At 46.5% G+C, this 23,514-nt stretch overlaps 1 protein-coding gene across 1 annotated transcript in view; it reads left to right on the forward strand.

The window, feature by feature from the left end:
* TRPC7 (transient receptor potential cation channel subfamily C member 7) overlaps positions 1-23,514 on the forward strand; it is a 144,123-nt gene that overhangs the window by 102,526 nt on the left and 18,083 nt on the right. The window contains exon 7 of the mRNA XM_044948711.2: positions 7,621-7,885. Coding sequence (XP_044804646.1) covers positions 7,621-7,885 — 265 coding nt within the window. The remainder of the gene's footprint in view (positions 1-7,620; positions 7,886-23,514) is intronic.

A 23,514-nucleotide genomic window follows, 5' to 3' on the forward strand; every position in this document is an offset into this window, starting at 1 on the left:
GTTTTCTGAATGTTGAGCTTTAAGCCAACTTTTTCACTCTCCACTTTCACTTTCATCAAGAGGCTTTTGAGTTCCTCTTCACTTTCTGCCATAAGGGTGGTGTCATCTGCATATCTGAGGTTATTGATATTTCTCCCGGCAATCTTGATTCCAGCTTGTGTTTCTTCCAGTCCAGCGTTTCTCATGATGTACTCTGCATAGAAGTTAAATAAGCAGGGTGACAGTATACAGCCTTGACGTACTCCTTTTCCTATTTGGAACCAGTCTGTGGTTCCATGTCCAGTTCTAACTGTTGCTTCCTGACCTGCATACAGGTTTCTCAAGAGGCAGGTCAGGTGGTCTGGTATTCCCATCTCTTTCAGAATTTTCCACAGTTTATTGTGATCCACACAGTCAAAGGCTTTGGCATAGTCAATAAAGCAGAAATAGATGCTTTTAGGGAGAGATAAAAACAAAATTCCTTTTGGCGTCTGTTTGAAGAATCTGAGTCCTATTTCATGCTATCCAAATGTGCTATTTATCTATAGAGAGGGCAACAGATGTATTGGAAAAATATCATTTGGTCCCCTACTTCTCTGAGTTATGACCTTGATGAGGACACAAAGTCCATAAATGTATCTCTTTCCATTTATAATTTAGAACGCACTACATGAAACTCTGGCAAGTAGAGGCCTGGCTTCCCTTACTACAGATCTCTTACCACCCTTTATTATTGTAATTGTTTGACAGAGTCTATGCAAATAAAGAACAAAATCCTTCCTCTTCCATCTCCCTTGGGGGCCAAAAATCAGTATGTAATATCCTTACTATTTGCATTTATCTGGCTCTGAAAAGGACCCCATACCCCAAATCCAATCTTTAGAATGGCAATAATAGTACCTACTCTACAGGGCTGTTGTGAAAATTACAGCTAATGTAAGTGTAAGGGCTAATTTAGGTTTCTCTGTGTTTCTCCATTTAAGTTTCACTTAGTATTTCTCAACAGGGACGCAGTTGACTCATTCAGCAGGGCAGTCCTCATGGAGCAGGTCTGTCTGGAACACTGCAGGATATTAGCATCCCAATAGTACTCCCACTCAGCCACTGAGATGACCACAGATGCCCCCCAACACATACCATCCTAGGAGGAAGGTGCCACTGTCACTTGAAAATCACTGTTTTCTGTCTTGACACATAGTAGGCAGCTTACTAAAGAAAGCTGCTGCTCTCTACACCATCAGGACTACAACAGGAATACTGTACAGGTTTGCTCTGCTGTAGGAATACACGCATGGTGGTGCAGACCCTCGCCAGTGACCACAAGCAGGATCTCCCCAGCACAGGACAGGTCCCAGGACTCTTGCCACGAGGAACAGGGATGCCATAGCAATCCTGGATGACTGGTCACCACTTTTGGGTCCTTAGCTCACCCAAGGAGCAACTCCCAGACACACACTGTCTGGGAAACAAAACCCAGGAGCATCTTCTCAGGCAAGAACCTTCAGATTCCTGTCCCCCGTGTGTGTCGTCACTTCAGTCCTGTCTGACTCTTTGTGATCCTATGGACTGTAGCACTCCAGGCTCCTCTGTCCATGGGGATTCTCCAGGCAAGAATCCTGGAGTAGGTTGTCATGCCCTCCTCCAGGGGATCTTCCCGACCCAGGGATCGAACACGCGTCTCCTGTGACTCCTGCATTGCAGCCACATTCTTTACCACTGAGCCACCAGGGAGGCCCCTTCCTGGCCCCATGTGAGCTCATTTGTTCTGATTAATGGCTAAACTTGTGGTTAGGATTTCATTCAATCATTTAACAAGTATTTAGCAGCACCTGCTGTAGGCTAGACCCTTGTCCCCAGGGAGCCCTGGGTGGTCTGCAATTTGTTTTCCAGCTAAGCACTTTACATATATGATTTTATTTCATCCTCATCATAGTTCTGTAAGGTTGATGATATTATCCCCAGTTTGCAGATGGGGAAAATGAAGCTTACAAGGTTCATTGGACAGCCTCTTAATAAGTGGTGCTGGGTAAACTGGACAGCTACATGTCAAAGAATGAAATTAGAACATTCTCTAACACCATACACAAGAATAAACTCGAAATGGATCAAAGACCTACATGTAAGGCTGGACACCATAAAGGCCTTGGAGGAAAACATAGGCAGAACATTCTTTGACATAAATTATAGCAATCTTTTTTTGATCCACCTCCTAGAGTAATGAAAATAAAAACATAAATAAGCAAATGGGACCCAGTTCAACTTAAAAGCTTCTGTACAGCAAAGGGAACCATCAACAACATGAAAACACAATCTACAGAATGGGAGAAAATATTTGCGAATAATGCAAATAACAAGGGATTAATCTCCAAAATATACAAAAGCTCATGCAGCTCTATGTCATAAAAACAACCCAATCAAAACTGGGCAGAAGATCTAAGTAGACAGCTCTCCAGAGAAAAAGTACAGATGGCCAAAAAGCACTTAAAAAGATGCTCAACATCACTGATTATCAGAGAAATACAAATCAAAACTACAATGAGGTATTACCTCACACCAGTCAGAATTTTGTTGTTGTTCAGTCACTCAGTCGTGTCCGACTCTTTGCAACCCCATGGACTGCAGCCAGGCTTCCCTGTCCTTCACCATCTCCCAGAGCCCGCTCAAACTCATGTCCACTGAGTCAGTGATGCCATCCAGCCATCTCATCCTCTGTTGTCCCCTTCTCCTGCCTTCAATATTTCCCAGCATCAGCGTCTTTTCCAATGAGTCGGGTCTTTGCATCAGATGGCAAAGCATTGGAGCTTTAGCTTCAGCCTCAATACTTCCAATGAATATTCAGGACTGATTTCCTTTAGGATTGACTGGTTTGATCTCCTTGCAGTCCAATGGACTCTCAAGAGTCTTCTCCAACACCACAGTTCAAAAGCATCAGTTCTTTGGCACTCAGCTTTCTTTATGGTCCAACTCTCACATCCATACAAGACTACTGGAAAACCATAGCTTTGACTATGGACAGATGGACCTCTGTTGGCAAAGTAATGTTTCTGCTTTATAATATGCTGTCTAGGTTGGTCATAGCTTTTCTTCCAAGCAGCAAGTGTCTTTTAATTTCATGGCTGCAGTCACCACCTGCAGTGATTTTGGAGCCCCTAAAAATAAAGTCTCTCACTGTTTCCATGGTTTCCCCATCTATTTGCCATGAAGTGATGGGACCAGTTGCCACGATCTTAGTTTTCTGAATGTTGAGCTTTAAGACAGCTTTTCCACTCTCCTCTTTTACCTTCATCAAGAGGGTCTTTAGTTCCTCTTCACCTTCTACCATAAGGGTGGTGTCATCCTCACATCTGAGGTTATGGATATATATCTCCCTGCAATCTTGATTCCAGCTTGTGCTTCATCCAGCCCAGCATTTCACATGATGTACTCTGCATATAAGTTAAATAAGCAAGGTGACAATATACAGTCTTGATGTACTCTTTTCCCAATTTGGAACCAGCCTATTGTTCCATGTCTGGTTCTAACTGTTGCTTCTTGACCTGCATACAGGTTACTCAGGAGGCAGGTAAGGTGGTCTGGTACTCCCATCTCTTTAAAATTTTCCAGTTTGTTGTGATCCACACCGTCAAAGGCTTTAGCATAGTCAATGAGGCAAAAATAGATGTTTTTCTGGAATTCTTTTGCTTTTTCTATGATCCAATGAATGTTAGCAATTTGATCTCTGGTTCCTCTGCCTTTCCTAAATTTAGCTTGAACATCTGGAAGTTCTCGGTTCATGTACTGCTGAAACCTAGCTTGGAGAGTTTTGAGCATTACTTTGCTAGCATGTGAAATGAGTGGGATTGTGTAGTAGTTTGAACATTCTTTGGCATTGCCTTTCTTTGAGGTTGAAATGAAAACTGACCTTTTCCAGTCAGAATGGCCATCATCAAAGGTCTGTAAACAACAAATGCTGGAGAGTGTGAAAAAAAGGGAACCCACCTACACTGATAGTGGGAATATAAATGGGTACAATCACTAACTAGGAAGAAAACTACCATATGACACAACAATCCCACTACTGGGCATATACCCTGAAGAAGCCGTAATTGAAAAAGACACATGTACTGCAGTGTTCACTGCAGCACTATTCACAATAGCTAGGACACGGAAGCCACCTAGATGTCCACCAACAGATGCGGATGAATGAATGAAGAATGTGTGGTACATACAATGGGATATTACTCAGCCATAAAAAGGAACACACTTGAGTTCGTTCTAATGAAGTAGATGAACTTAGAGCCTATTGTATGGAGTGAAGTAAGTCAGAAAAACAAATATTGTATATTAATGCATATATAGGGAATCTAGACAGATGGCACTGATGAACCTATTTTCAGGGCAGCAATATAGACACAGGCATAGAGAACAGATCTGTGGGCACAGTGGGGGAAGGAGAGGGTGGGACAGATTGTGAGAGTAGCATTGAAACATATACGTATCCATGTGCAAAATTAGATAGCCAGTGGAAACTCGCTGTATGACACAGGGAGCTCCAGTCAGGTGCTCTGTAACAACCTAGAGTGGGGGGTGGGTGGGAGGCAGAGGGAGGTTTTCAGGAGGGAGGGGACATATGTATACCTGTGACTGATTCATGCTGATATATGGCAGAAACCAACACAATATTGTAATGCAATTATCCTCCAATTAAAAACAAATGTAAAATGAAAAAAAAAAAAACCTTAGAACTACCATATAATCCAGCAACCCCACTCCTGGTCACATACACAGAGAAAACCCTAATTTGAAAAGATACATGCACCCCAATGTTCATTGCAGCACGATTCACAATAGTCATGACATGGAAGCAACCTAAACATCTGTTGATAGAGGAATGAATAAAGAAATTGTGGTTCAGTTCAGTTCAATTCAGTTCAATCGCTCAGTCGTGTCCGACTCTTTGGACTCCATGAACTGCAGCACGCCAGGCCTCCCTGTCCATCACCAACTCCTGGAGTTCACTCAGACTCATGTCCATCGAGTCAGTGATGCCATCCAGCCATCTCATCCTCTGTTGTCCCCTTCTCCTCCTGCCCCCAATCCCTCCCAGCATCAGAGTCTTTTCCAATGAGTCAACTCTTCGCATGAGGTGGCCAAAGTACTGGAGTTTCAGCTTCAGCATCATTCCTTCCAAAGAAATCCCAGGGCTGATCTCCTTCAGAATGGACTGGTTGGATCTCCTTGCAGTCCAAGGGACTCTCAAGAGTCTTCTCCAACACCACACTTCAAAAGCATCAATTCTTCGGCACTCAGCCTTCTTCATAGTCCAACTCTCACATCCATACATGATCACTGGAAAAACCATAGCCTTGACTAGACGGACCTTTGTTGGCAAAGTAATGTCTCTGCTTTTGAATATGCTATCTAGGTTGGTCATAACTTTCCTTCCAAGGAGTAAGCATCTTGTAATTTCATGGCTGCAGTCACCATCTGCAGTGATTTTGTGGTACATATACACAATGGACTGTTATTGAGCCATAAAAAAGAAAATAATGCCATTTACTGCAATATAGATGGATCTAGAGATTATCCTACTAAGTATGTCAAAGAAAGACAAATATCATATAACACTCATATGTGGAATCTAATTTTTTTAAAGATACAAATCAAGTTATTTATAAAATAGAAGCAGACTTACAGATATAAAATACAAACTTATGGTTACCAAAGAGGAGAGGGACAAATCAGGAGCTTGGAATGAAAATAAGAAAAGGCAGAGGAACCAGAGATCAAATTGCCAACATCTGCTGGATCATGGAAAAAGCAAGAGAGTTCCAGAAAAACATCTATTTCTGCTTTATTGACTATGCCAAAGCCTTTGACTGTGTGGATCACAATAAACTGTGGAAAATTCTGAAAGAGATGGGAATACCAGACCACCTGATCTGCCTCTTGAGAAATCTGTATGCAGGTCAGGAAGCAACAGCTAGAACTGGACATGGAACAACAGACTGGTTCCAAATAGGAAAAAGAGTACGTCAAGGCTGTATATTGTCACCCTGCTTATTTAACTTATATGCAGAGTACATTATGAGAAACGCTGGACTGGAAGAAACACAAGCTGGAATCAAGATTGCCGGGAGAAATATCAATAACCTCAGATATGCAGATGACACCACCCTTATGGCAGAAAGTGAAGAGGAACTCAAAAGCCTCTTGATGAAAGTGAAAGAGGAGAGTGAAAAAGTTGGCTTAAAGCTCAACATTCAGAAAACAAAGATCATGGCATCCAGTCCCATCACTTCATGGGAAATAGATGGGGAAATAGTGGGAACAGTGTCAGACTTTATTTTTTGGGCTCCAAAATCACTGCAGATGGTGACTGCAGCCGTGAAATTAAAAGACGCTTACTCCTTGGAAGGAAAGTTATGTCCAACCTAGATAGCATATTCAAAAGCAGAGACATTACTTTGCCAACAAAGGTCCATCTAGTCAAGGCTATGGTTTTTCCTGTGGTCATGTATGGATGTGAGAGTTGGACTGTGAAGAAGGCTGAGTGCTGAAGAATTGATGCTTTTGAAGTGTGGTGTTGGAGAAGACTCTTGAGAGTCCCTTGGACTGCAAGGAGATCCAACCAGTCCATTCTGAAGGAGATCAGCCCGGGGATTTCTTTGGAGGGAATGATGCTAAAGCTGAAACTCCAGTACTTTGGCCACCTCATGCAAAGAGTTGACTCATTGGAAAAGACTCTGATGCTGGGAGGGATTGGGGGCAGGAGGAGACGGGAACGACAGAGGATGAGATGGCTGGATGGCATCACTGACTCGATGGACGTGAGTCTGAGTGAACTCCAGGAGTTGGTGATGGACAGGGAGGCCTGGTGTGCTGCGATTCATAGGGTCGCGAAGAGTCGGACACGACTGAGCAACTGAACTGAACTGAACTGATATATAAGATAGATGCTGTACAGTAGGGAACTCCATGCAATATTCTGTGATAACCTATATGAGAAGAGAATATTAAAAAAAATATGTATGACTGAATCACTTTGCTGTATACTTGAGACTAATACAACATTATAAATTAACTATACTCCAATAAAATTAAAATATTTTTAAAAAATTTAAGTGACAATAAAAGATTTCAAAGGAAAAAAAAATGTTAGCCACTGTCTAGAAAGGCCACTTTCAACCTCAGGTCTTCCTAGGTCATGCCTAGGTCTATGCTCCTCACCACCACCTTCTTGTGATGGGACAGCCCCTGCTTACAGAGCTCCAACCCTGGGAAGGAAGACAGGCTACCAAGCAGCATGGTCAGGGTCATGATAAGAGAGTACACAGGCTGCCGTGGGAGCAGAGAGGGGGACAGGGAGGCTGCCCAGGAGGGGGGCAGGGTTGTGGCGGAGGGGGCACAGAGGACTTCCCAAAAGAGATGACACTAGAGCAGAGCCTTGAAGGAAGACTGGGATTGAAGTGAGGGGAGGGTGCTCTAGATAGATGAGCCAGCATATTCCAAGAGGGAGGGTGGCACCGTCAGTGTACTTGGATTAAAGACAAGGGCAGGCAGACAAGTGATGAGGTCAGAGGCCTCTACAGATACCTAACTGGTTTCTCTCCCAGAGCAGATCCTGTGGCCCAGTGAGTAACCCAGCTTGTTTTCTTTCAGCCAGGGACAAGTGGTGGCCTTCAGACCCTCAGATCATATCAGAAGGGCTATACGCGATAGCTGTCGTGCTGAGCTTCTCTCGAATCGCATACATCCTGCCAGCCAACGAGAGTTTTGGGCCTCTGCAGATCTCCCTGGGGAGAACCGTGAAAGATATCTTCAAGTTTATGGTCATTTTCATCATGGTATTTGTGGCCTTCATGATTGGGATGTTCAATCTGTACTCCTACTACCGAGGTGCAAAGTACAACCCAGCGTTTACAACGTGAGTATCCCAGAGCCCTCTCCTGAGGAGCACCCCGGCTCCCCAGGCATCCTTGGCAGCCTCTTGCAGGTGGTTCCTTGCAGGAGACTCAGGTTTCCCTGGCATTTCTAAAGGTTATAGGCGACTTTAGTCAAGGGTGGTTTCAAGTTCAGGTTCTGGTATTGGAAGAACGGAAGAGCTACGTTAAACGTTCACTTGCATCTTACATGCTATGTGGCCAAGAGCATGTTCCTTAACTTCTTTGAGTCTTAGTTTCCTCATCTTTAAAATTAGGCAACTACTAATACCTGCTTAATAAGGATAGTGTGAGGATTCAATAAGGTGATTTAGCTGCCACATAGTAAAATAAACGGAATTATTACTATTACAATTAGCTTAATCTGTGTTATCTAGAAAGCAAAGCCCTGGGCAAGTTTTGCATGCCAACATTTCATTGGAGAGGAGGAGTTGCAATCCAAATGAACTAAGATAGAAGGAAAAAAGAAAATGGCATATGGGAGGAGGGAAAGCACATACATGTTGCCGATTGGGCCACCATCTACCAAGACCCACAGCTTGGTCATGAAGGACCTCTACAGTGAGACGTACAGTGCTGCATTGCAGAAGAGCCCATCAGGATAGAATTAGAGAATTTATCAGCCACATCTTTCCCACCTGCTTTCTCTCATTAGTCAAATTTACTCAACAGGACATTCACGAACCTAACACTTCCAGGTTAGCCCCTGGGGAAGCCATATCCACACAAGTCTGCCTGTGGGCACAGCTCCGCAGCTCTCCATGCCTGACTGGGCAGACCAGTGCTGTGTACAGGCAGCAAGAGAGTTCTGCAGCATCACATGCCTCAGCAGCACAGAAGGCCCAGGCAGGGGAGGCAAGAGGAGGTGGAGTGACCTGAGACAAGGTGCTTGTCAGGCCAACTAACCTCGGGGTCCTAAAGGAGCTGCTTGCTGCAGGCAGAGCGAGCAATGCCTTGGCCTCTCCCAACCCCACCTCCACCCCAGGGTGGGGACAGAGCTCACCAAGCCAATGTCCACAAAGACCTGGAACTCCTCCCCTCTGGGGGATGCTGGGTGGTCTCCCGGAGGGTCCTCGGTAGCACTGAGCAGTGGTTAGTAGAAGAATCTGGTGAATCTGAGTTTACATCCTGGCATGGTCTTTTAGTAGCTAATGACCTTAAGCCAGGTCACTTGATTTGTCTGAGCCTCTGTGTCCTCACTGGCAAAATGGAAATAAGGCTCATAAAGACCTCACAATAAGGTTCATAAATACCTTCACAAATAAACAAAGCAGTTCTGTAAAGTGCCTGAAGTCCAGTCCAGGCCCTGCCCCAGGCTCATCTCGTTCCAGAATTGCTCCCAGCCTTCATGGCTTCCATCCAGAGTCTAGACAGAAGGACAATCAGGTCTCCAGCCACAAGCAGGGTAGCTGGGACCAACAGGGCTAAACTCTTGCGGACATGGGTCCCCAAGAAGCCCCAAGGGGGCTGGAATTTTTTTTTCAACCAGTGACAAGGGTGGAGCCACACCATGCAGACTCCCTGAGCAGGTCCCACCTTGTGGTAGGACCTCCACTTGACTCTTCTCCCAGAGAAATCACCCTTCAAAGGAAGGTCCTTGACTTGAAGAACCCAGACAGAGTGCAATGGACCCCATGCCCCTCAGCTCTGAATTGCAGACTGCACTGCTCAGCCCAAGTGGAACTGCCTAGAAAGGTGGGTCCCCGGGAGCTGATGAAGCACAGAAGCTGTTACTCTCTGAGGCAAAGAATCAGTGTGTGTTCACAGAGAGCCGGGGCCTGGCCCAGTGCTGAGAAAGGTACCCAAGGGTGGCTGGCTGTGCGTCTCAGCCCACCACACCCTCGGCTCAGACAGACTAGGTTTCAGTCTGACAGTCTGAGCTCTTCTCTACGGGTTGTGTGGTCCTGGGCGAGTGCTTCATTCCCCACCCCACCCCGACCCCAGGGCATTCATGTCCCCAGGTCTGAAAGGACAACATCAAGAAGGCCATCTTCACAGGATTGTTGTAAGGATCCAAAACAAAGACAGTGAATATAGTGCTTGGCATATAATAAGCCTTCAGTCAGTGATAATAGTGGAGATGGTGGATAAGGAGGAGGAGGGGGTGGATGAGGAGGAGGGCCCAGATTGAGCTACAAGAAAGGACACGTGGGTACTGACTTCCTAGGACCCTTTCTGGACAGGGACCTAGCCTACCAGCTATTCACCAGGTCAGGCCAAATGCATTAGTGAGTCAGGTGGACTACTTTATAGCACTCCAACACTGGGTGATGAGCTGTTGAAGGGGTGAAATAAGCTTGACTCACCCAAAAGCAAATTTTGCTCTGGATCTGCTAGAGGCAAGGCTAACTGTATGCACCCAGGGTGGGATGTGCTGTTTACTGACATCAAGTCAAGACGTCAGTCAATAACACAAGGGCTCTGACCCTCTGTGGTCAGGCCCTGATGTTCTTCCTGTGTTTTCAGTCTAGGATGACACCTTGTACACAGCATTGCTCACTAAACCCTTCATAAACAAGCATGAGGGAACCCACAGGAGAAAGCAAGGCAAATTCAAAACAGTAGAGTAAGCAATCAACTGGGAATGTGAGCATGGGTACCACTGTCTCCTTTCTCCTCCCTGGGTGTTCTGTGCAATCCCCCTTTGCTCCCCCTACAAGGAAGCTGTACTGTTGGCCCATGGTTCCTCCAAAAGTCACTATCATGACACCTGGGACATGAACAAGGTCATAACTTAGCAGTAGGGTTGTGAGTGAAAGTCACTCGGTCATGTCCAACTCTTTAAGACCCCATGGACTCTACAGTCATAGAATTCTCCAGGCCAGAATACTGCAGTGGGTAGCCTATCCCTTCTCCAGAGGATCTTCCCGACACAGGAATCAACCTGGGGTCTCCTGCATTGCAGGCGGATTCTTTACCAGCTGAGCCACCAGGGAAGCCCAAGAATACTAGTGTGGGTGGCCTATCCCTTCTCCAGAGGATTTTCCTAACCCAGGGATCAAACTAGGGTCTCCTTCATTGCAGGTGGATTCTTTACCAACTGAGCTACCAGGGAAGGTCCAAGAGTAGGGCTGATGGGGCCACAATTCTCAGCTGGACACACACAACCAATCTAGAGAAGGGAGTCTTTGGCATCAGGAAACGTCATGGGGAAAGGAGAGAGCAGGAGGAGGGGCCAAAGCACTTGGTTTGTCCCAGGTGCTGGGAACTGAAGAGAGATTCTGTAGACATGAGAGACCCAAGCAAAAAGGATCCAGGCCCTCCAGGATGGGCAAGGGAGAGGAAAAGGCATGGCAGCAGCAAGCATAGTGAAGAAAGGACAGGATATTTATCACCTTGGCAGCCCCTAAAAGGGGATGTGAAGCTGTGAATAGGATTTGATTGAACAGGGAAACAGTCAATAGAGCAGTGAAGTGGAGAGGAAAGAATGGATTTTTGTAAATGTCATATCTTACCTTTTGACTGCTCTCTGGAGCATATCACACACCCACCCCCACCCCCCAACCCAAGATTTTCTTGATACTCAAAGAGCCACAGGAGGATAAAGGATTCTCATGACTTAGGGGACTCAGAGCTACTCTGAGTGACTGCAAGACTGACAATAAAGCTGAATGACTCCCTTGGTGAATGCTTCACAGCCGCCCGTACCCAGGCCACTCTGCCCCACTCAGAATGCTCCCTTGGCCCACCCCCAGGGGCCCTCTGTCTGTGGACTTTAGAGCTTTAGGGTAGCATGGATCCTCTCATCTGTTTTTATAGTCAGAAGACTCAACCCTACAGAAGGGAAATTTGGGCTGGAGCACACTACAGGTACCCCCCCATCTTTGCCCCTGTAACCCCACCCCAGCCATGTTCAAGGACAGCTTGGGTCCCTAAGGGCTGTTCAGGTTCCACTTTGGGAGTCAGCCATTAGGAAGCAACAGAGCACTGTCCCATAAGCTGCCTGTTCACCTCGGGATGGGGCCCAGGCCAGCTCATAAGAGCCAGTCCCACTCGAATCCCACTGGGTTACGTGTCTACGCTTATGTGCTCAGTCATGTCCAACTCTTGGCGGCCCCATGGACTATACTCCACCAGGCTCCTCTGTCCATGGGATTCTCCAAGCAAGAATACTGGAGTGGGTAGCCATTCCCTTCTCCATGGGATCTTCCCGACCCTGGGATCAAACCCAGATCTCCTGCATTTCAGGCAGATTCTTTACTGTCTAAGCCACCAGCAAAGCCCTTGTTGAACAAAGTGAGAGTCTTACTGAGAGAATTTCAAGCCCTATGAAGTCAGAATAGGTAGCCAGATCCCAGCAGAGAGCATGGTCAGCAGTCAAATCCTAGGAGCAGTTCCCAACTTTCCTGCTTCCTTTACCTTCAGAACCAAAGGTCTGCTTACGTTTCACAGTGGCTCCAGTGTCAGGAGCTGGCATTCAGGGAGGTGCAAGAACAGGGGCATGTGTGCATAGGCCGCTGGGTAGTGAGCTGGGCTTGTCTGCCCATGATAGACAGGCACCTGCCGGCAGCTCACTGTGTCTAAGTCATTTCTGTTAGATACTGCAGACGGCCAGAGGGGAGGGGGAGAAGCTGTGCAGGCCAGCTTCACGCTCTCAGAGCATGAAACCTAAGTGTCCTGAGACAAGGGTAAGGAAGTGGAAGTGAAATCGCCTGAAAATGCATTTTCTTTCAAAAAGTCTTAAAGTTCTCAATTCCAATTGTTAGAAATAGTGTTCTTATTGGGAACATATCTTTGATGTGATCATGGAAATCAGTAGACACACAGGATTTGCTCTCTGGAGTTTTGTTTTGCAGCCCCCTTTGTTGGAATGCACATATTCCATAAAGCAAAGCTTTTCTGCTTAGAGGTCATATGGAAACCTTGGGATCCAGCACTCTAGTTACAGTGTTGGAAAAAGAGAGATAAAAATCCTTGGCTCACTAGTGACATACAGCTGGATGAGAATGCCAAGGGAAAGGGTGGGCTTCCCTATACTCCAACGGGCAACTGTGGTAGGACAGGTACCCAAAAAATAGAAGGAGCTGGGGGCAACGAGGGGACCCAGGGCAGGGAAGTGAAGGGCTCGCTAACACGGCCCAGGATGGGCTTCTGGTCTTCCCTTTGGGTGAACTTGGCCTCCCCCACTTAGTTTTGATTGGAGATTAAATGTAGACCCAGACCCTCAAAAAGGATCCCAGCCGATCTTTTCTACAGGCTGTCGTGGAGTCAACTTCATAGCATAGCTGAGTTGAGACATTTCTAATAGAAAAATAACCTCTCTTAAGGTTATTTCGTTTCTGAGGAATCATTTTACCAAAAGGAACTTCAGCAGTGCTGGGCAAAATTAGAAGCTTCTGTTTTCTATGATACTCGTGGAAAGTTTCCATACTCTATGTACAGAAATTCATATGCACACCAGGGGCAGAAGGCATTGAGTCAGCTCCAGCCACCTCAGTGGGGCTGCAGGAAAGCCAGCTCCTCCCTCCAGAGAGCCAGGAGGCAAGCCCTGGGGCTGAGGAAGGGCTCCCTGAGACTCTGCCCACACATACCACACCCCAGGGCCACTGTACCACCTGCTGCTGAACAGCTCATGACAAACACATGATCTGCCCTCTCATTTAATCCACACAACTATGGAATAACACAGACACTGCTACCAAGAAACTGAGGCTCAGTGAGATGGACTTGCCCAAGACCACAGAACCAAGAAAAGGATTTGGACCCAGATCTGCATGGCTTCAGGCCTGTCTTTCACCTTTTGACCTAAAATTTCCCCACTCCCACACCAGAGTCTGTGCTCCAAGGTAGAAGCTGCTGCTGCTAAGTTGCTTCAGTCGTGTCCGACTCTGTGGGACCCCATAGACAGCAGCCCACCAGGCTCCCCCATCCCTGGGATTCTCCAGGCAAGAACACTGGAGTGGGTTGCCATTTCCTTCTCCAATGCATGAAAGTGAAAAGTGAAAGTGAAGTCGCTCAGTTGTGTCCAACTCTTAGTGACCCCATGGACTGCAGCCTACCAGGCTCCTCCGTCCGTGGGATTTTCCAGGCAAGAGTACTGGAATGGGGTGCCATCGCCTTCTCCGAAGGTAGAAGCTAAGTGTCTTTAAAAGTTGGGTCACTTTCCTATGACACTAAATACTAAAGACTGGCATATTAAATTCAGATTTTGATTGTCCTTAGGAGCTTGATGATTCTACGTATCTCCACTCTCAATAAGCAGCCTGTGATTGTCCCTGGGTAAAGCATGTTTCTATTCCAAACTGTGCTCATTCATTTGACACATGTTTTGGAGCAGCTACTCCATGCCAAGTCCTGTGTTTGGCCCTGAGGTTAGAAAGATCAATAATATAATCTTCCCATCTTTGAGGAACTCATAGACAAGTAGGGAATTTCAACAAAGGGTAGGGGCATCAGTTATTTACACCATGTGATCAAAGGGTACTCGGGCAGCCCAGTGAGGAGGAAGCACTAAAATCTGCCTGGCAGGGTCAGGGAAGGCTTCGTGGAGGGGGTGACCCTAAACAGAGGATCATGGAGGCCTGTTTAAGGTAAAGGAGCTGAGCACTTTTTTTAAGTGGAGAAAGCAGCTGCCTCATTCCCCTGATTTGGATTTGTTCAGATGTTTCAACGCCTCATAATATGAGAGAATTTTCTTAACAATAGCAAAAGCCGCTTCCAGTGGCAAGGTCTGGGGAAGGGACAACAAATAGCATGTTAGGCCACAAAAGGTGGCAAGAAGAAGCCCCTGAAGCAGCCCAAGAAACAGGCCAAGGGGATGGATGAGATAAGGCACTTATGCAGAAAGAGAAGCAGAAGAAACTCGAGAAGGTAAAAACAAAGAGGGGAGAGCCCCCTGGTCAAGGAGCAATTAAGAAATCTGCCCAAAGGTAAGCTTGCAGACTGATTGGGAAGACAGGTATTAATCAGTCACAGGAATGAGGGCATAAGTGCAACTGAGCAAATGTTCCCTGTGCCTGAGGCAGTGGTGATCTCTATTCCTTTCCTGTTTAAACATCTGGATCCGCTGCCATAACATCTGTTGCAGCCTATAGTTAGAACGCTAAGTGTTGTCTTAAGAGCCTATGGTGCATTGAAGAGTAAACTTTTGTGAAAAGAAAGTAGGCAAGTAGGTGAGAGTTTGGGGAAATAGTGGAAAATTCAATCAGATAATCCATCAGGAGCTAGACTGTGATGGTCTTTAGAAGTAAGTCCCAATAGGGTGTCAGCATCTCTAAGGCCTTTTTAAAAAAAGGAAGATGGTTTTATCTGCCTCCAGCAAGAACACTGTGACAATATTGTAAAGGGTGGGTTGGAAGGCGAAGGAAGGGACTTTTGGCCTGAGCTTGGTGCTGGGGGTTCTATAATGAGCAGAAATACTCATGGAACTTGCAGACAGGTTGGGAATGTGTTAGTCGCTCAGTCATGTCCAACTCTTTGCGACCCCATGGACTATAGCCACTAGGCTCCTCCATCCATGGGATTTTCCAGACAAGATATGGGAGTGGGTTGCCATTTCCTTCTCCAAAGGGGGTTTTATAATGAGCAGAAATACTCATGGAACTTGCAGACTGATTGGGAAGACAGATATTAATCAAACAGTCACAGGAATGAGGGCATATGTGCAACTGAGCAAATGTTCTGGAAGAAATGCAGCTCCGAAGGGAACTGACGGATCCATGAAGAGGCCGTGGCAGGAACCACAATATGAGAGGATGCAAGCCCGTGCTAAGGGGTGGCAGCCAGGATGGAGAAGATCAATGGAGAAGGAGGTTAGAGTGGATGAGTCACGGTGGCTGCCTGCATGGCAGGGTGTGTGGGCGGGGTGAGAGGAGGATGTTCTCAGGTTCTAATGTTGATTAGGCCCTAGAAGTACGTAGAAAGAGAACCAAAAGGGTATCATGGGGAAGAGGGTAAGTTCCTAGTAACTGGGGAAAGGAATAGGGGCTTTGTTTGGCCTTTCCCAGAACCCACACCCAGCAGAGCTGAAGGAAGACACTCCAGACTACCTTCCGGAAGCATGGGTGAAGTGGTCCATGTCCTAAAGGACTGGAAGAGCAATGGGGGCCTCGAGGAAAGCCCATCCTCAGTACCAAGGGACAAGTAGAGACCTGCTGAAGGGGTGAAAAGGGCTCTTAAGCTAAAAGTGTCATATTGTGCTTTGTAAACAGAAGAGCCTGAGACTTCCCTGACCCAAGGAAGGGAGGAAAGGGAGATGGTTTGGTGAGCCATATAGGCCCAGAAACATCCAGAAGGGAGTGATGAGCCAGAAGGGCCTCCTGAGAGCAAAGGGCCACATCTGCAAGAAGGGCCTGCCTGCAGAGGAGGACCTCCTGGGGCAGCTGAGGTTGAATGGCGTTGTCTACCCTCATGCAACTCACTTAACCAGCAGCCAGTCAGGAGAATCAGAACAGCATCATGGGACCGTGGCCTCTGCTATGTTCCTTGTACCGAGCACGCGGAGTGAGTTTGCAGGTGGGAAAGTGGAGCAGGGTCAGCCTCCTGGGCTCTGTGGAGGAGAGGTTTTCCCAGGGTGCCGGATCCATGTTGCAATATGGGCACCCCCAGTATGGAAGTGTTATCAATGTACTGTATCATGTTTGGAAGTTATCATCTCACCTTTCATCTTATACATTCAAGTTAGGCTGAAGGGTTTGGAGGGGATGAGAGAGCTCATTGTACCCATTTTCATGTGGGGAAACTAGCCCAGAGAGATTGAAGACTTGATGGAGGAGATGGCAGTGGTCAATGCTGGGGCTCAGGTCAGGCTCAGAAAGGCTGGGCATCTGGGAATAACCTTTATGTGTCAAAAAAAATAATAATTTTGGCCTAATAATTTATCTACACATAATCCTCCAAGAAGTGATAAAAATATATATCTTTCCCTGAGCTACTTTAGAAAAATGATTATACCTATTACAGCAGACATTCTGCTATCGTATAATGTTTATTTATACCCTCTCCTCATGTTTATTCATGACCTGAATTCTTAAAGCCTGGTACCTTTGAGCTTCTGTAACAGGCCAAGAGCCTGCAAAAAGACTTGACGGAACACAGGAAATGTGCTTTTTTGGATGACGCCTTCAGAGCGTATTTGCAGGCACTCCTCTCTCTTATTCTCAGGCTGACTTGCAACATCTTAAACAAGGAAATTTCAACCTTTTATTCACCAAAATGCAACTCTAGGATGGAAATAAGGTCTACCTGTCATTCTTCAAAGTGACAGAGTGACAGAAAACTGGACTGTCCAGGGCTCGCTCTAGAATATTAACAGAAAAACAGCTAGCTACGAGGTGAGTCTGAGGCAAGCTGGCTAAGACAACTCACAGCATGCCTCGGTTTCCCAGCTTCAATCATTCACTGATGAAAGATGTCTCCTGAGACCCCACTGTGAGCCGCGCGTTGTTCTGGGCATTGGGGGAAGAGCCGTGAGCAAGTCATGACCCCCTGGAGGTCACAATGCTCTGTGAATGGGAAAAGAGGTAAAATGATGTTGATGGTTATAAAAAATAAACAAAAAGAAATGAGAACATTTTTGGCCATGCCACATGGCATGTGGGATCTTTGTCCCCCAAATAGGGATCAAATCCACACTCTTGCATCGGAAGGGCAGAGACTTAACCACTGGAGCGCCAGAGAAGTCCCAGAACATTTTAAATTAAGTGCTAAGAGCTAGGAAGGAAATAGAAACATCATGAAAGTGAAAGTGTTAGTCCCTCAGTCGTGTCTTGTGACCCCATGGACTATAGCCCGCCAGGCTCCTCTGTCCATGGGATTCTCCAGGCAAGAATACTGGAGTGGTATTTCCTTCTCCAGGGGATCTTCCCTGACCAGGGATTGAGCCCAGGTCTCCTGCATTGCAGGCAGATTCTTTACCATCTGAGATAATAATCAGGAAAGGACCTCCTTCAGACATGGTCAGAGAAGGCTGACCTGACCAGGTGACAATTAAGGTTAAAGTTTAACAGCTGAGAAGAATGCGGGGGACAGCCATGTGGGGAGGAAGGGGAAGGGGGATCCAGGTAGAGGGACAAGGACCCTGAGTGAGGGGTGAGCCAGCCTGAGGTCAGGGGAGCCCCAGCTGGGTGACTAGATTCAAATTGTTAGCCTATGGAAAGCTGTTAAGGAAAAGAGGTAAGATCTGATTCATAGTTTTAAAGGATTATTCTGAGAATTGATGGTAGGGTATGAAAGTCAACCTGATGCTGGAGCCTTTGCAGCTAAGGGTTGGGGGGTGGTAGGGGCGGGGTGGGGGGACCATGCTAACATTAGCCACATTTGTTGCACGTTAGTTAGGTGCCAGGCAGTATTTTGTGTACCTCACAAGCATTCCATTAACTCATTTAATCGTCACCACAACCCTATGAGGTAGAGATTGTTTTCCCATTCTGAAGCTAGAAAAAATGAGCCACAGAGAGGCTACATTATTTAGCCAAAAGCTCACAGTCAGACACAGAACCTGCACTCGGACTTCTTCACCAGAGCTTCCCCTCAACACTGGGCTCAGTAGCAGGAAATCGGAATGTGCAGTGGGGACTCGTTCAAAGGACCATGGGTTTATTGAGTATCTTCAGTATACCAAGTTCTGCACTAGGTCTGGGACGTAAAGGAGGAAGGAAACACAGCTCTGCCCTCAAGGAGCAACCAGGCTCCCAGGGAGAGGGGTGGGCCCTCAGCATGAATCAATCCAGGCTCTGTGCACGCCAGTTCCTCTGCCCTGATTCTGGGGCCAGACTCCGCAACTACTGGACCATCTACATCACCCCTCATTCAGGGCCCAGGATAAACCAAGAGGTGAATCAGAGGAGCGTGGCAGGGGTGCAGTCCAGACTTCCTCAGGCACTGGACACTCCTGCCCTGACCACCCTCAAGCCTGGTGCAAGTGCTTCTCTTTGGAGAGACATAGCCCTCGTGTGGGGTCTTTCTGGATTCCAAGCACCTTCTCGCAGCCCCCACTGGGAGGCAGGAGAGCATTGTTCCTGCTTCAGCAGAACTCTAGCTCAAGGCCAGCTATTTATTGTCTACCAACTTGAGAAACAGCCTTTCAGGAGCTGAAATGCCTGCTTAATTTGAAGTTTCTTTTAATCCCATGGACAGAGGAGCCTAGCAGGCTACACACAGTCCATAGGGTCACACAGAGTTGAACACAGATGAAGCGACGTAGCATGCACGTATGTATGCACGTGCAGATTTGGGTAGGTGGCCGAACTGAACTGTTTGGGGTTGGGGAACAGAGTTCCATGACACTGCGGGGAGAGGCCTTGTGGTATTCTGAAGCAGCAGTGATTTCCATAACAATCACCCCAAACCCTTGCCTTGTTTGTTCTCTGAGGCCCTGACACAACTGCCTCTTCAGGCAACCTATTATTAAATTCCCATTATCCAGGCAAGACAGCCTGGTAGAGAACGGATTACCTCCTCCCTGCCTTCTGCATGACAAATCAGCCCCAACCTTCCCCCACACACACCCCGCCCAGTAAGAGGGTGAATCAGGGTCTATTCAATACACCCTGAGGCACTCTTCCCCTCTGACTTCATTAGAAGCACTTCTTATGCTAGGGGTGGCCTATTGGTGAAACCTCAGCCCCTTCTACTGCAAGGCAGCAGTCAAACAATCAAAGACAGCACAGGCTGGAGAAATCAGAAAGAGCATTTGCATGAAATCAAGGGTTGGTGATGAGCTTTGCAGACAGGAAGTAAAATGAACCTTGTTCAGAAAAGTCAGTATGCTGCTGGATTAAACTCCATTCAGCCCTGGGTGGAAGCCCCTGAGGGCTGATGGGCTTGTATGTGTTGTTCCTGGGTAGGCCAAGGCAGCATCCTTGCCCACAGCCCTGTTGCACTTGCTCACACCAGGGGGCTTGCTTTAGCCTGGAACCGCCACAAAAACAAACCAGTTCTGTGCATCCTGCATCCTGCTCTGTAGGGTGGCTGGCAAGTAAGCAGAGTTCACTGAATGTTCAGCAAATAAACACATGAGTAAAAATAATAGATACCATTTATTGGACCCTTACTCTAAACTTTACGTGGGTTGTTCCATTTAATCTTATAGCAACTTAATAATAAAGCATCACTGTCCCTTTCATAGCAGAGCAAACTGAGGCTCAAGCAGGTTTTGTAACATGCTCAGGTTCATACAGCCAGTGCACAACAGGGCTGGGATTTGAAGCCAGGCATGCATCTTTGCTTTCTTACTCCTCCAGCCATCTCTGTGAAGAGTCCTGCGACTGACCCAACTGCAGGAAACTGTGGCAAGCTTGGTAAATAGCCAAAGTGGGTGGGAGCAAATAAGGAACCAGCAGCTCCCACCCCTATCAGTGAAAGTGAAAGTGAAAGTGAAAAGTGAAAGTGAAGTCACTCAGTCCTAAGAACCTCAAATTTAGCCTAGAAACCAGCCATCTGAGAGTGGGGGGTTTCTGTGAAACAAATGGCCTCATGGTGAATATCAACTAAATCAATCACAAGATAACTTTTTTCTTGAAAGACAGCCCCAGACCTCTGCAGTGACTGGTCTTCTGCCCCATGCCCTGTATCCCATAGCTCCTGAAAATTATGAGTGATGATTGGTACATGACTCAGAGAGTATCATAACCACACATGACATTGGGGCTAGCTCCAACGCCCAAGATCTTACGGTTAAGAATGTACTACTGACCCCTATCCAAGGCCAGCCTTCTCTCTAAGAATGTATTATTATGGGTTTCCAAGGTCAAGGTAACACAGGGCAGGGAGGACAATTTCATTTATTGCCTGCTGCTGCTGCTACTAAGTCACTTCAGTCATGTCGGACTCTGTGCAACCCCACAGATGGCAGCCCACCAGGCTCCCCCGTCCCTGGGATTCTCCAGGCAAGAACAGTGGAGTGGGTTGCCATTTCCTTCTCCAATGCATGAAAGTGAAAAGGGAAAGTGAAGTCACTCAGTCGTGTCCGACCCTTAGCGACCCCATGGACTGCAGCCTACCAGGCTCCTCCGTCCATGGGACTTTCCAGGCAAGAGTACTGGAGTGGGGTGCCATTGCCTTCTCCGCATTTATTGCCTGCTACATATTAAACCAGAAGATGCCACTAACCTGATCTATCAAGTTATTATGGAGCTGGTTGTCACCACAAAAAGCCTCGAGTTTTCATGGAAGACTTTGTCCCCCATTTATTTTTCAGCAAGGATGTCTGTCATTTCACATCAGTTTATAAGAGCTCTTTACGTCAGAAAGACATCAGCCATTGTCACATGTGCTGCAAATCCTTTCCTCAGTCTTGGCCTTATAATTTTACTTAATATGTTTTCAACACATACAAGTCAAGCTTTATGTTTGCATGCCTTTCCATCTTTCCCTTTTTAGTTTCTGAAACTTCTCCCAGACCAAGATTATATAAATATTAATATCTTATTCTGGCTTTTTGACTGTGTAATTTTTAAACATTAAATGGTTCCATTCCACTTAGAATTTAGTTATATGTATGGACAACATATTGTATTGCTTGCCATTTACCACTTAGTCCAGCTAATTGGGCATAAACTCAGCCCATAAGGTCCCGTCTGAGGAACAACAACAGCAAAAACAGTCTATGCAGTTAGTCCACCCAATGTTCACATCACAGGGCATGAGCACAAAGGAAAGACTCAAGAGACCCCGGTAACGAATCTAGCCATTATAGATGATTTAGACAGTGGACCCAGCTTTTCCTTAATGGAAATCTTTGTTACTGCAACGCCTTCTGCTCCATGATGAGAGGAAGCAAGGGCTACAGACACTCCCTAAAGAACTTAGAAGAATTTGTTAAAAATGCATAGTTAGGCTAAGATCCCTTCCTGCCCAGCCCAATGTCAAGCCTTACTGCTTTGGAGGGGCTCATTTCCACTCTAGCAGTCCCATTGAGTCTGCTGCTGCTGCTGCTGCTGCTGCATCGCTTCAGTTGTGTCCGACTCTGTGCGACCCCATAGACGGCAGCCCACCAGGCTCTGCCGTCCCTGGGATTCTCATCCCACTGGAGTGGGTTGCCATTTCCTTCTCCAATGCATGAAAGTGAAAAGTGAAAGTGAAGTCGCTCAGTCGTGTCCAACTTGTAGCGACCCCATGGACTGCAGCCTACCAGGCTCCTCCGTCCATGGATTTTCCAGGCAAGAGTACTGGAGTGGGGTGCCACTGCCTTTGCATTGAGTCTGAGCCACCTATAATTAGATTCTCCTGGAGGTCATGGCCAAGTTCAAGTCCAGAGGCAACTTCTAAAGCTGTAGAATAGAAATGAAACTGGTGTGAAGACTCTCTGGCAGCCAGACAACAAATTAAACAGATCAGCATTCTAAGCCTTGGGGGTGGGGGGTGGGGTGTTAGAGAAGGGACCAAGGCACAGGTTTAGGGATCTGTAAATATTCTTCTCTTACTGGAACACATACTGCTTAGAGGGCAATCTCTTCCTCCTCCGGATTAATAACATAGAATGCCTAAGTGAAGGTACTGGGGCAAATCACAGCTTAGTAACAAAATTCACAGCAAGAAGCAAATGAGAACAAAACTCATGCCAAATCTAGGCCAATTTCCCAATCAAAGTGCAGAAGGTTTTCCCCAGATGTGTTCCAGAATGGCAGGCTTCATTTATGACAGCCAAAGGTTAGGGGGGTTTTCAAGGTAAGAAAGGGAAAATGAATTTCTGTAAAGTGTCTCTCAGTTAAACGTATCATCCATTTCTTCAGTTACTCCTGGTAAGTGTGTTACCCTGGACCAGTACCTGTCTGCCCAGCCCTGCTCCCTCGGAGAACGTGTTCTCTGGTTTCCACCAGACCTGTTAGGCAGGGACCAAGTGTCAGAGAAATCACATCCTGCCATCTCCTTCCAGTTTTGATTTGTGGCTCATTCAGTGGTTTTAGGTTCTCTCTGCCACTGTTCCCTTCCACGAGGGTGACCACTGAAAGATTGCTTCTTAATGGAAGGCAACACCTGTGGTGAATCGTGCCCACACACTGAGCAGCATCTTTTTCACAGAAAACAGATGCTGCATCTCATGTGAGAAGAATTAGCATCAGGTGCTGGGGCTCTAACATGATCCCTCGATATCCAGTCATTATCGATGAACCCCTAAACTCCTTCTTACTAAAACCAAGTTAAATTAAATATTTCAAACTCACAGATTTCAAAGAAACCAGAAGCAGATAATGGCAACAAAAGCTCAGTTTAGGGCTCAGGTTTCAGACTCAGGGATTCACAGGGAATGAGCAAACAGCTGGCTAGACACACAAACATGTACACCCACACACCCAGCCACACACACTCTCTCTCTTTCTCCCTCTCTTTCACACACAAACATACACACACACAGGAAAGCTGAAAATTCATGCAAGTCAGTGTTGGATTTTTAGCCCAAGTGACGAATACTAGTATTTTTGTACATCTTGTCAAATAAATACCAATCCTCTAAAAAATGCTGTTTTTTTCCCCCAAGACCTAGCTAATCCTGGCCATTTGTGGGTGAGTGCTAAAAGTCTGAAATGTTAAAGAGAAAAAAGAAAGTGCTTTCTCATAAGAGTACCCAAAATCTGGATACAAACTAAAATACCTGTACTTAACCCTTCAGATATCACACAAATGCATTCTCTAAAGCACCCAACCAAAATCCAGCTTTTAAATTGAATTATGT

This window comes from Bubalus bubalis, chromosome 9 (assembly GCF_019923935.1).
Source record: "Bubalus bubalis isolate 160015118507 breed Murrah chromosome 9, NDDB_SH_1, whole genome shotgun sequence".
Taxonomy (NCBI): domain Eukaryota; kingdom Metazoa; phylum Chordata; class Mammalia; order Artiodactyla; family Bovidae; genus Bubalus; species Bubalus bubalis.